At 39.1% G+C, this 13,834-nt stretch overlaps 1 protein-coding gene and 1 non-coding gene across 2 annotated transcripts in view; one reads left to right on the forward strand and one right to left on the reverse strand.

Moving 5' to 3' along the window:
- LOC103373009 (protein unc-13 homolog B-like) overlaps positions 1-11,662 on the forward strand; it is a gene marked incomplete at its 5' end in the record, with an annotated part of 64,103 nt that extends 52,441 nt beyond the window's left edge. Inside the window, 9 exons of the mRNA XM_008302798.1 lie at positions 735-872; positions 3,312-3,435; positions 4,193-4,237; positions 4,593-4,664; positions 5,951-6,098; positions 6,207-6,263; positions 6,753-6,836; positions 8,010-8,169; positions 8,256-11,662. Of these exons, the coding sequence (XP_008301020.1) occupies positions 735-872; positions 3,312-3,435; positions 4,193-4,237; positions 4,593-4,664; positions 5,951-6,098; positions 6,207-6,263; positions 6,753-6,836; positions 8,010-8,169; positions 8,256-8,538 (1,111 nt within the window). The remainder of the gene's footprint in view (positions 1-734; positions 873-3,311; positions 3,436-4,192; positions 4,238-4,592; positions 4,665-5,950; positions 6,099-6,206; positions 6,264-6,752; positions 6,837-8,009; positions 8,170-8,255) is intronic.
- Positions 80-153, reverse strand: trnat-agu (transfer RNA threonine (anticodon AGU)). The gene has a single exon. It is a non-coding gene; the product is annotated as a tRNA-Thr (tRNA).
- Positions 11,663-13,834: the final 2,172 nt, after the last annotated feature.

Consider the following 13,834-nt stretch of genomic DNA (forward strand, 5'->3'; position numbering starts at 1 on the left):
GATAGGACCAGTTAGGCCATTAATAACACCACCTGCAGATGTCCAAACACAAGTCATACTTCACCTCAAGTGTCTGAAAAGGCACTGCTGGGATTTGAACCCAGGATCTCCTGTTTACTAGACAGGCGCTTTAACCAACTAAGCCACAGCGCCTGATGTCAGTCTTACTCAAAACTCATCAAACCCTGACAAATCTGTCATATTATCAATGCAGTTGCTCAGTCAGGGCACAGCGCACTCTCATCCAATCTTCAGTTGTGACAGGTGTGACGGCTGTAATACAATGAGAGAAAAATATTCTGGGTTTCCTGACTCATAATGAGCCTTTAGGGTGTCTATATCTGACAGTAAGCATGATCAACCTGCATACAGCAAAGGTAAGAAATCGATGTTCCTAAATCTGACTAAAATGGGATCTACCATCTTATCAGGGTTTTTCTTTAGTACTGGCTCAAGCAGAAAAAACCTGCTAACCTCAACGTTTAACCAATCCTAGTTCTAACTTGAACCCTTAAAGCAAGTCTTAACCCCTTAAACATCCCTGTAAAGGTCTGTCACGGAGTCACACTGTCCTTACTTTCAACAAATGTTCTCACTTTCAAAGTCTAAAACCGAAATTTATCCACACAGAGATAGATGTAAAAGTATACCTACCCACATAATATCCGTAGCGTGTCTGCGGATTGAGCCTTCACCAGAACTTTTTCGGTCTAAGTTAAATTCTCTCCTTCCAGCTTCCAGACTCGTATTACGGGCTGCATGCGTCAGATGGCTGAGCTCCTGTACCAGATGAAAGGCCCCCCCAACCACAACACTGCAGAGGCAGATGCTGACGCCATGCTGAGGCCCCTCATGGAGTTCCTGGATGGGAAGTAAGTCGAGGCGTGACACACGCAGTTTGCTGCAGCTTACATCAGAGCTGCTGTTCACAGCGCCGCTAATTTTATCAATTAAATGAGCTGTGTATTTATAACAATTCAAACGATTTTTCTGTCCAGTTTCGATCGATATAGCACCACAATAATAATAATAACTAAGTTTATCTAATCCTGGTGGGTAGAGAACCGCCTACAACAAATCTGTTTTGTCCCAGTGTTATTTTTGTATTACTAAAATATGATATGGTTGCAATCCATTATTTTAAACTCTTTCTTAAACGTTCATGCCACTATTTGTTATTAACTGATATTAATTGTGTCTGTTGCAGTTTTAAACATCATTTCCACGTTGTTTTGTGCATCCAGCATCAAACTTGACACTTGAGCTTGTTTGCTGGGTCAAAACAACCTTTTAGTAGTTTTTATAAAAAATGAAACCTTAACAATAATACTGTAGTAGAAAAATAGTGGGAAAAAAACAAACAGGACTTCGTCTGGGTCAGAGCAACCTTTTAGAACTTGGTAAAGGTAGTATATTAACCCAAACCACATCAGTTTATTCAACGTTTTTAGAGTTTAAACACAGAATCATTTGTCGGGATGCGCTTTATTCCAGATGTATTTCTAAAGTCTTGTCTGTCACCATCAGGCAGCAAGATTGAAAATGGCATCATTACAACAGTTAAAAGTAACTGAATAATTTCACAGACTTCTCAGAACAGTTGACAACTCTTTCTGGATGAATTACTGCTACAAACACAACAGGAGTAAGTCTGGGAACATGCACTGGAGGTGTTTCAGTGTTTACGTGGTAGTTTTGTCTGTCAAAGAACAAACAATGCTGAGATTTCTGTCTAATTCACTTTTAATTCAGACTTTAAATACCTCCTACAGTGAAAATCAAGTTTTTTTTTCTACCCTGTCAACATGTCCGTATGGTGTTATTTATCAGCTAGAAGACATATGAGCAAAATAAGCAGGCAGCACCGTGGTTGAGCATCTTGTGGGACGTGCACAGCTGCATTTCTTCAATATTACAGCGTTGGGAATTAACAGCACAGAGCTCCATCTAAGATATTAAACAGCAGAGATTGATCATTTTTGAGAATAAAAATCTTCTAAATATTTAACTTTAGTACACAGAGATGAGTTTTTCAGGGTCAAATCGACACACAGAGGCAGACTTGAAATGATTGTGTACTCCTTATCTGTTCGGCGGTGAGTGCAGAATCTCCAGTATGGACGGATAAATGTCAATAAAACACACATAAAAACACAATTTAAATAGTTTTTGAAAGTTTAAATTCAGTTGAAATAAGATATGAAACTCTCCCAATGCAAATTAAAGTTGAATGTAAAAAGTAAAGTTTTGTACATTAACCAGCTGTTGTCTTGTAAAATCAAGTTGTTTAGTGTCCTTTGGGCAAAATTCTCTTTGTTTCTGTGATAACTAACAGAACAGACATTAAATTACAGACAGATATATATATATAACAACATCACCGGCAGTCAGAAAGCAACATTCAAGTAGCACAAACGTTATACTGCCCAGATTTGGATAACAGAACTGTACAGGATGATCTAAAGGATCTCTAGAAGAGGCGACTCCATCTGCCTTTATATTGACAGAAGCAGTTCATATTAACCAAAGGGCCTCCAATACATCACCGAGGATTGTCCAACCTTCTCTCACCACTCAGGACTCACAAACAAGTGCAGCTGTTGACCCACAATCTTTCCTGACATATTAACGTTCTTTTTCAGTTGCTTCTTACCAAGTCCACGCTTGAAAACACCGAGAAATAAAAACCAAGAGTTAGGAAACAGTCAGCACTCTGAACACCACTCCAGACTGCCAAAGCTTCTGCATTAAGTGTAATCATTTATAAACCTCTCCTGGAAATGACAAGCGCGTTTAAATCCCATGACAGTTCTCCATCACCGTCTGTAAGATATTTATGTCTAGTCGCCTTTAATAGCTGCTTAATCTTTGCAGGACAGAACATTTCTAATATCAGGTTTTTGTTTTTTTTACTGTGTCTTCTTCTTTGATGTTAGTCAAGTTCAGATTTGCAGAAGGAGGTTTTAGTTTTGTCTCTTTCAGTCATGTGGCTGAATGACACTTTTGCTTCAATGACAACCAGATTTATTAGAATTTATGAGACTATAATTGGGAAAAATAATTCTTTATATCTTAAAAACTCAGGTTAAAAGTCAGGATATATGGATTCTCCAGTAAACACAGCACTGGTGTGACTGTCCTCTTTCATACACTTTGTTTTTGCATGTGCATTAAATCGTGGTTATGCCCCTAATTATGTCATTTGTACAGCAGTCAGGTCACTAATAAAGTGTTTTTGGAAGCATTGGTGAACTCTGAGGGCTTTAGGGCCGATCTCAGTCACATTTATCATGAGTTTCTTTGTGATCCAGCCTCAGTATCTTTGCGGACATCTGTGAGAAGACGGTGCTGAAGAGGATCCTGAAGGATCTGTGGAAGATCGTCCTGAGCAGCCTGGAGAGATCCATCGTCCTGCCTCAGAGCAACGACAGCCTGGTGAGCACAAAACACAAACATACGCCTCATCCCAGTCTGAACTCTATACAAACCCTAATTCTAACCATAAAACCAGCAACTTAGCATTGCATTCCTATAAAGAAAGTTTTAAAGAGTGACCAAAACTGATGCAGCGGAACCAGAATCATCTCTTCTAGTCCACACATGCTGCTTCCTTGGTGCCAACATTACCCACAATGCACCTGACAAACTGTCCCGTATCCCAAAAATGTCAATCATCAGGTCTAAAACTGGCGAGTGAACAGAGTAATCCGTGTCCCTCATTTCTTTTCATTTTGATAAACGTCTCAGTGGCTCGTCACAAATCCAGCTTTACATACTGACGAGAGTAGTTAGAGACATACGCAGTTATTAAAGGACAAACATCTGAGTGGAGCTTCTTGTATTAACTGAGGCCAAATCTAACTGAATCCACCCTCGTTGTCGTTGTGTCTTCAAACAGCAAATACGTTTTTCTTAAATGCACTCTAACGGCAACAAAAACATGATTTTGACAGAAAAACAAAAAAACAAAACAGAATAAAAGGGTAATAAATCTCCAGGAATGCAGGCAGAGACCTCTGAGGCTCTGCTGCCGTCTGCTGGTGGATGACAGCAGGTGTGTTTCCCGTTCGTAAAATGTTTTACACAAGGTTTGTTCTGCTTCTTCTGTGGAGAAAAAGTCCTCACGTTGAATTACTGCGTTTTAAGCAAATCACATTAAATGTTGCTGTAATCTACTTTCTTCTCTCTGCAGGGAGCCCAACTCCTCACAGCCGCTAAAGGACTCTCTAATCTCAAGGTAAGACACTCAGAGGAGGCTTTTCATTTTGCTAAAGTGTCTCCTGGCTTCCCTCACCAACATCTTAACTCCTCCCTGTGAGTTTATGAGGAAGAGATGCGAGGATGAGCCAAAGCTGCCAAAAAGAAATCCTTCGTTCCATAGCTTCAGTATTAACCGTTGCTTATGAGATGCTGCACAGTTGAATGAACTGTCAGACGAAGGAAGCGTTTATGCATCACACCACTTGATAACAGATGTGCAGGTGAAGGTCACACCTGTGCTTCCGATGCATCGTCTCTCGTCAAGGTGCGTTTACTTAAATGAAAGGTCAGCACTCTGTCTGATGTGTGTTTCTGATCTCCGGTGTCTGCAGGGAGGAGGTGAAGCCAAAACTCTGACGCCCAAACAGTGTATAATCATCGATGCAGGGCTGGAGACCATCAAGGTAGGAGAGCTGCAAGCTTTCATGTCTGAATGCAACGTACTCGACTTAAGACATCTGTACATTTTCAACATTTCCACCAACTAATGATTTGTCCCTCTGAGCTTCTCACACAGTTTCATTTCAGTACATCGTCAACTGACCCAAAATCTCAGCAAAAAAAATAAAAAAATAAAAATCAAGATTAAAAGGATTTTTAAAAAGTCTAAAATCTGAAAACAGATTTGTGCTTTTTTCTTCTTGTCTTTCCACTGTATCGTGTTTGGAGTCCTCTGATTTATCATCTGTCCCTTTATATGAAACTGGACATAAAGTGGTTCAAACCTGCAGCAGCTCCAACAGCAACACACTCCTAGTAATCTAATCACGTCATGTATAATCATACATCAGTCAGAGGGACCAAACCAGCTTTATTCTAATGCTTTAACTACATTTTGCTGCTCGTACTTATGTAGGACATATTGTCCCTCAGAGCTTTTACTCAGAATGGAGCATTTTTACGTTGTTGTATTGTTTTTGTCTTTCACTTACATCTTGACTTGTGATTGTATTTTTTTTTGACATTTTTGAGATTCTTTGTCATTATAAAACCCAGCCAAATCACACATCTGCTGGCTTTACTATACTTTGCACCTATCACAATATTTTGCACTAATTATTGCGCGGTTTTTTACATCTGTAAATATATTATACTATAAATATACTGGCCATATGTGACTGTCTAGTGGTAGTGTTTTACTACAGTATTGCACTATCCACTGCAGTGCATTGCTTGTTTCTTAGAATAGAATCGAATATACTGTATTAATCCCACAAGGGGAAATCTGCAACATCACAGCAGCAAAGTGACAGTAAGAAAAACAAGAAAACACAACTACATATTAAAGAGGTGAGGTATATACACTATATATGCAATATAAATAAGAAAAAACAGAAGAACACAAGGATACTAAGAGCACAAATGTAAGAATATCTACATGAATAGGAGTTTGTGAAAAGCTTTTCTATGATATTCATGTCTGGCAGCTTTCTCCAAACACAACAAAGTTCAGTTATTTGTCAGAAGGATAAACGTTTCCTGCATGCTTAATACATTTTTCAACATATTCTTCAGATGTTTCTCCCAGATTCTCTGTTTCATCCTTTATTGATTTACTGAAGAAAAAGTTTTCTGGTTTATACACATTTTAGGAAAAATAAATAATTCTTGTGTAGTTAACACACAGTATAACATTTTGTTGTTATTGTGGAATCATTTTTTTCTCACTTTCAACTCGTTGCTCTTTCAGCAATATTTCCACGCAGGAGGAAACGGGCTGAAGAAGGCGTTTGTTGAGAAAAGCCCTGAGCTGGCGTCTCTACGTTACGCCCTCTCCCTCTATTCTCAGAGCACCGATGCTCTGATAAAGACCTTTGTCACAACGCAACACTCTCAAGGTGAACACACACACAAACATGCAGAGCATCTTTGCCTTGATGGGTGTTTCGTGCATGTTTTAAATTGGCTAAAATGTTCCTTAAACCCTTCCTTCTCTGTCCTCTCAGTGCATGATGGGATGGGCATCAGGATCACTGGCAATGAGAAGATTAGACCTGACAGAGGTGAGTTCATTCGAGTCTGAAATCAGGGTTTTCGTGGTCTCTAAAAAGAACCGCTGAGCGTCTTTGTAGAAGAACACACCTCACTGAAATCAAGAGAAACATACAAATATTAGAAGTTTAAGAAATGTCTTGCTCAGCACCAAAACCTGGTCATGCCTGTTAACAAATAAGCCACAGTTTTATGTTATATTAGAGTATATTTTTGCACATTTTCCAAGGCCAGATGTCTTATTATTTGTTATTTCCTCATCGTTTCTGAAGCTCGGGCCTCCATTCTGTGTTTACTGGACTTTTGAGTTCTGCTGTAAATTAGAAAATTATCCCTTTATCAAATAATGAGTGTTAAAGTGTAAAAGATCAGCCGCTGTGATGTTTCTCAGAGCACAAATGGGAGATTATGCAGTGGGTCACAGGAGCAGCGATGGGATAAATGAAGAATAAAGTGAGTAAAGATGGTGTTAGTCATGCTAATGTGTAATAATTGTCCAGGTGCCGGGGTGGATAAACCGATCGGAGAGGCCCTGCTGCAGATCGACATGATGCTCGGGAAAGAACGCAAAGTCAACGTCAAAGGTGAGACTCCTGAGTTTCACAATATTTAAACTACAACCTTAAACCTCTCTGATGTTACTGTATCAAACCTCCAACGTGTTCTCTTTTGAATTCAAGCGTTAATCTCAGAAGCATTTAGCAGTTACCTCGTGCTCGTTTATTTCTTCTTCTACTGCCAGCCCTCGTCCAAAGAGTTATCCATTAGCATTCCACAGAAACTACTTTTTAAGAATCTTGTCATCTTCGTGCTTTAAAGTGCAGTAAACTACACTTCCAACAAACCAGAATTCAGACAGACATTCTAACCTCAATGTACATTTTCCAAGAAGAACTTTAAGTTCAACTGTTGTTGTTGTTGTTGTTGTTGTTGTTGTTGTTGTTGTTGTTGGAAAAAACTTCAGATTTGTCCACATAGAAGATGTTTTTTTAGTAAGTCCCTCATTTGCAAAATCCTTAATTGCCAAACAAAAATCACATAAATGGGAATAACAAGTGAGGTGAATGATTACTGTGATAGAATACTTCATTGTAAGTAAATCTGATGGTTTTGCAAGTTAACTGCTGAAACAAACTGAAACAGATCAGTGACTGGAACATAACAACAAAGTGACTGGTGCCTTATAGACATGTAAAACAATAAATGTGGTCTTTCAATAAAGAAACTTGTCCCTTTAATAGTCTAAAACATGCAAAAGAAAACTAACATGGTTCTTTAAAAGAAGAAACTTCTGCTTTAAATAGCTTACAACCTGCAAAACAACTAATGTAGCCCTTTCAAAAAAGAAAGTTCTCACTTAAATAGTCTCAAACATGCAAGACTTCTACTTTGGGCCTTTAAAAGAAACTTCTCCTTTAAATAGTATAAAACATGTAAAACAACAAATTAAAAAATTAAAGATGTCTCCTAAATTTTTTAAAACATACAACATGGTGCTTCATAGAATAGGAAAGTTCTCCTTCAAATAGTCCAATACATGCAAAACAACTTCTATGATTCTTGGAAAAAAAAAAAAAATTTAAAAGCCAGCATCTGCTAAAACAGCTCGTATGAACTTAAAAAAGAAAGAAACTTCTTCCTTAAATACTCTAAAACATGTGTAACAACTAGTATGACCTTTCTAAATCTCCCTTAATAGGACCATCATCAGTATTAAATCTGTTTCCTCCTCTCCTCCCTCTCTTCTCTCCCGCCAGTGATCGCGGTGAACGACATGAAGTGGCAAACATCGGGGATGTTCAGGCCTTTTGTCGAGGTCTCCATGGTTGGCCCCTTCCTGGCCGACAAGAAGCGCAAATTCACCACAAAGTCCAAGAACAACAGCTGGACGGCAAAGTTCAACGAGGCCTTCCAGTTGTGAGTTTGACATCTGTAGCACCTTCAGATAGAGCATGTTGAGGAGCAGCAGGTCAGGTGCTGATTATTAATTTCTCCCTCTGCAGCGTCCTCGGTAAGGAGTCCCCCGACTGCTACGAGCTCCAGGTGGCGGTGAAGGACTACTGCTTCGGCCGGGCGGACCGGGTGGTCGGCATGGCCGTGGTGCAGCTGCGAGACGTCGCCGACCGAAAGAGCTGCGTGTGCTGGTGTCCCCTCGGGCCGCGGATCCACACTGACGAGACGGGCATGACGGTGATGAGGATCCTGTCCCAGAGGCCTGCGGACGAGGTGGCCAAAGAGTTCGTGAAGCTCAAATCTGAAACCCGCCCCGTGGAGGAGGGAAGATGAACAGAGGAGGCCTGAAGAAGGAGAATGATCTTCACTCGCCTCTAAAGCTCATGGAGGAGAAATGAGCAAAAGAAGGTTGACTAATTTCCATACTTATGATTAGAAAGAGATTTATTTGATTCAGAGGCTCTTTCTACATTATAAAAACATCATCAGCATCACAACACGTGGTTTCAAATCTCCAACTCTGTGGCATAAACAATATTTTCAGATGAACTTTAGAGGTCTTCTTTATCTTCTTACTCTAATTAGAGAATATTTTTGTCCTCTGTAGCCAATTAAATCTGGTTAAAAGCCACAGAAAGTTATTATTTTGGCAGAGTAAAGAAGTTCTGCCTCTTGTTAAGCAACTAATAGTGCGATAAGAGGCGGTAAGCCCACATTCCTGTTCTGTTTCAGCCTTAAACGCATCATGTGACATTGATACCACTACTGACTCTGGTATCCAAAAAACAAACAAACACATAATTAAACAGCCGAGTAATGTCACTTTAACATGAATAAATGCTGTAATTAGCATGAGTTGTTGCAGAAAGTTAACCAAAGAAGACTGATCCAAAATGACGGTGAGGGAATTCAGTAGCGAACAATAATTCCCCGACTCGGTTCGTGGCGTCACAACTCTGATCCGTTTATCGACACTAATGAGACACTTGTAGCACCGGACGTATCTTGCGGTCAGGAGCGTCAGAAAATTACAACTCCTTTGGACGATACGTTGACAAATATGTCGGACGGCGATACATTCTGCCGCTTTGAGACGAGAAGAAGTGCGTCAGGACGTCGCTATTAAATGCTGAATGTCTGGTAATATTTTTCTGAATATTAAAAAAAAAAAAAAAAAAGCTTGAACAGAAAGAAAACACGCTGAGAAAAAGGATTTTGTAGCGAGTTCTGATGAATTACGTAGCCTTAAAAAAAGAGCTAACGACGCTAACGAAGCTAGCTCGGCCTGGGACTCATGGAGACTTGAACGAGATCTACGACACGGACTTGTAAAGTGAAAAGGAATTGTTTTCATTCAGAAGCAAAGAATTATGAGTTTAAATTATCCGAGGTTTGAATTGTTCTGTTTTTGACTGTGACTGTGAAGACCTGCTCTGAACTGAAGCAGCTAACAGAATGTACGTAGCTGGTTTAAGCTGCTGTCGGCAGAAATCTGACTGGAAAAGACAAAAAAAGACAAACATTCTGTGGCTTCAGCTGGGATTCCAGCCTCATCTCCCTAGATCGACCTATTTATCCCGTTGCAACACCATATTCTATTGCTGCGGCAGGTTTTGTTTCTATTTACGCTTTCTCAGCTGTTCTGATTAAAGCCATGAAAGTCTGAAAACAAATCCAAGACGAGGTACAGACATCTAGTTTCCTCTCAGATCACTTAAATTTCCTCATGCTGAAAGGTTTAAATTTGCCCAATAATGTCGATAAAAGTACTGCCTACTCAGCTTTAAACAGTGAAAGCCACCAGAACCTCTACTTTTACAGTTTTTAAACACCAGAAACTGTGAATATCTGCTCTGAATGACAACAGCTAACAGAATGTGTTCAGGTGACTAAAGCTGCAGTAGGTAGAAATATGGCTGGAAAGGGCGAAAAAAACAAAAAAACACACATTGCAACACCACATCCTACTGTAGCTGCATGATTGGTTTCTACTTACACCATCTCACCTGCTCTGATTGCAGCCCTGTGATTGGTTAAAGTAGGTTTTCTAAAGCTTGAGATCTAAATTTCAACATACTGGAAGGTTTTTATGGAAATTTATCCCAATGATGTGCTCAAAAAAGTCCTGCCTATCCCAGCTTTAAATGGTGAAAACCACCAGAAACACTAATTTTACAGTTTTTACAAACCAGAAACTGTGAATGTGAAGACCTAATCTGAATGAAAACAGCTAACAGAATGTATTTAGATGGTTAAAGCTGTAGTAGGCAGAAACATGGCTCTAAAGGGCGGGAAAAAAACCGTAACAACTACTATTATATCAGATCTATTGAAGCCTTGTGAAGGACTAGAGCAGATTTTCTAAAGCCTGAACCAAAGCTTTAGAGGATGTGCAGACATCTAGTTTCCTCCCAGATCACTTGATTTTCAACATGATGAAAGATTTTTTGAGGAAATATTGCCAAATGATGTGAAAATAGTCCTGCCAACAAAGCGTCTGGGGGTGGAAGCTACAGAAAGCAGAAATATGGCTGGAGAAGGCAAAAGAAAACATTTTATTTGGCATCATGTGGGATTTTAACCCCATTTTCCTCTGTGAACGCCTTCCATCTATCTCACTGCAGCACCACATCCTACTGTTGCTGCAGGACTTGTTGTTATTTACACATTCTCCCTGCTCTGATTGGTCTTCTCAAGCCTGAAACTTAAATGTTAACATACTAGAAGGCTTTTATGGAAATTTATCCCAATGGCGCCCCAAAAAAGTACTGCCTACCCCGGCTTGAAATGGTGAAATCGCTTCCGTGGAGGTCAAGAAACTCCACATTTACAGTTTACAGATAAGAACAACTCAGAAGCCACCACCTTGCCATGCATGCACAGTCGCATACTCGACCTGTTTTCTGAATATCTGATTTTGCATTAACTTGGAAGCTAAAGCTCGCAGACAGGTTCGACTGATTTGGGTTCGATCCACACTCGTGTCTGTTTACTACGTGCCAAGGAACGCAAGTGTTCACAGCGAGCCACGTTCAACTAACTCTTCTTGATTTGGGTGGTTTACGGACAGATGCGGCCTTTTTGCAGACGTCCCACTTTTTACTGTCCAAACTTAGAGCTTCGCGTTTTGTTCTGCCGCGTTGAACCGAACAAACAGTGATCTGCAGTGAGAAGCGGGATCTTTGACATCGGCCACGTCGGCAGTGACAGCTGAACTCTTGCACTCTGTTTAAAACTAACTGTAAGTTTGTAAAAAAAAAATAGAATAAAGATAAACGAGAAGAGCATGTATTTATTGTACACAAAGTCAACTAGAATGGTGATTTTTTTTTCTTTTTTTCCATGTATGTACTGTGAAATATGAAGATTGATCAAATGTATGTATCAATATTCTAATGTGACATATGTTGAATATACTTGTAACAATATTTTGTATATAAAATATTTATGAATCAAAGCAGCGGCTCGTGTCTTCTGTTGGTTTGAAGTCTGCAGTGAGACGTTCCAGAAACCACACTATGAAGCAGTCATCTGCCACATTTCAGTGTTCTTACTTCTGCTCACTGCTTCTTCTCTCAGCCTTTACTGGTTTATTTACTCATGTTCTCCACTCAAGCACAGCTTTGTGGCACTTGCACTTTACTTTTTCTGCTACTTTCACTTCACTACATTTCAGAGGGAAATGTTGTACTTACTGCTCCACGACACTCGTTGATTTTAAAATGCACATTTTTCATCATGAATGATTCAACAAGGTTCTAAAAAATAACATTTTACTAAAGTATAAACCAGAAGTTTCCAGCTTGAGTGTATGAAAATGAATCCATTAGTGTTCACAAAGCTCATATTTTAATGCTTCTGCTAAATGCTCTATTTATCCTTTTACTTTTTTACAGTTATGAGTACGTTTGCATGACTATTAAAGGAGAAAAGGGCTTTTTTGTGCATCTTTTAAGCTATTTAAGAGAGAAGTTTCCACTTTTTAAAGGATAATATTAGGTTTTTTATATGTTTTAGTCTGTTTAAGGGTTTTTCCTTTTTTTAAGGAACTTGTAAGTAGTTTGACATGTTTTTGACGATTCAAGGAAAACGTTTATTTTTTCAAACAACCATATTAGTTTCACTTTGGATTATTTTTTTTTTTTTAAAGGTCCAAATTAGTTGTTTTACTTTTTTTTAGACTATAGTGCATCAGTCACTTTGCAACGAAGTGTATATTCTATTTCTAAATTACTTCCAGGAGTTCTGCTTTGTGGTGGTGCGGTGGTTAGCACTGTTGCCTCACAGCTAGAAGGTCGCAGGTTCGCGTCCCGGTGGGGGCACCAGAATCTTTCTGCGTGGAGTTTGCATGTTCTCCCCGTGCAGTGTGGGTTCTCTCCAGGTTCTCCGGCTTCCTCCCACAGTCCAAAAACATGTTGAGGTTAATTGGTGATTCTAAATTGTCCGTAGGGGTGAATGTGAGTGTGCTTGGTTGTCTGTCTCTAAGTGTAGCCCTGTGATAGACTGGTGACCTGTCCAGGGTGTCCCCTGCCTTCACCCTGAGTCAGCTGGGATAGACTCCAGCCCCCCACGACCCTAGTGAGGATTAAGCGGTGTATAGATAATGGATGGATGGAGTTCTGCTTTGTCTGATTTATTTCTAATGTCCACACTTTAACTTCTGCTCAGGCCATCGTTGGACGGAATTGTTCTGAAAATACCTGAAAATAAAAGTCAGAAGGTTTTGATTTTTCCAACACTAACAGGTTCAACAAAGCACCACTGAGAAAAGGCTAAATGTGAGACATCTGAATTATATTTGAGCGTGTTAATGAGTTTTGTTTGATAAACCTTCCACCACATGGGGGAGTCGTTCTCCTGCCCAAGTAGCCAGAGGTTATAGAATCAGACATTTACTGTGTTGCTCATTTGCAGGACCAACTGTTTTTTTGCTGAGCAGTATTGATCTATGAAGAGATGTTGTGTTTTCCAGTCTGTGATTGGAAGCAGACGTGTCACAGAGAAAGGGGAGGCAGAAACTGTGAGTATTGAACCATTTCTGATTTTGGAACCAGAGGACAATTTCTCATTTTGTAGGAATCTAAACAAAGCAATCAGCAGCCACTGTGGCGTTTTCTGACAGACAAAAAGGCTTTACAGATATTTTGTGCTCTTTTCTCCTCTTCAGCAGTCGACACAGAGCTTCCTCTAGAGTGACTGATGATCTGCTTGAAATACAACGAGATTTAGACTTTTTGTTTGTTTGTTTGTTTGTTTGTTTGTTTTTTGTCACCTGGATATACAATAATTAAAAATATTAATTACAAAATATAAATTAAATGTCGAAAAATATTAAGAAAATTTCAGGAAATGTTTTCAAAATGTCTGAGAAACATTAATTAAATGTTTAAAAAAGCACACATTAAGATGTTAAAAATAGAATCAATGTACAAAAATGTATTTTTAAAAATAAACAAAAAATATGAATAAAATGTTAGTCCTGCAAAATGTTATTATAATTTCCAAATATATGTATAAATCATCTAAAACTATTGTGAAAAGTTGGAAAATATTACTATCATATGTCTGAAAAATATTAATGCAATTTTAGAAATGTTGTGTTGGAAATATTATCAAAATGTAAAAAAAA

The sequence above is a fragment of the Stegastes partitus genome, unplaced genomic scaffold (assembly GCF_000690725.1).
Source record: "Stegastes partitus isolate 25-593 unplaced genomic scaffold, Stegastes_partitus-1.0.2 Scaffold1882, whole genome shotgun sequence".
NCBI classification, from domain to species: domain Eukaryota; kingdom Metazoa; phylum Chordata; class Actinopteri; family Pomacentridae; genus Stegastes; species Stegastes partitus.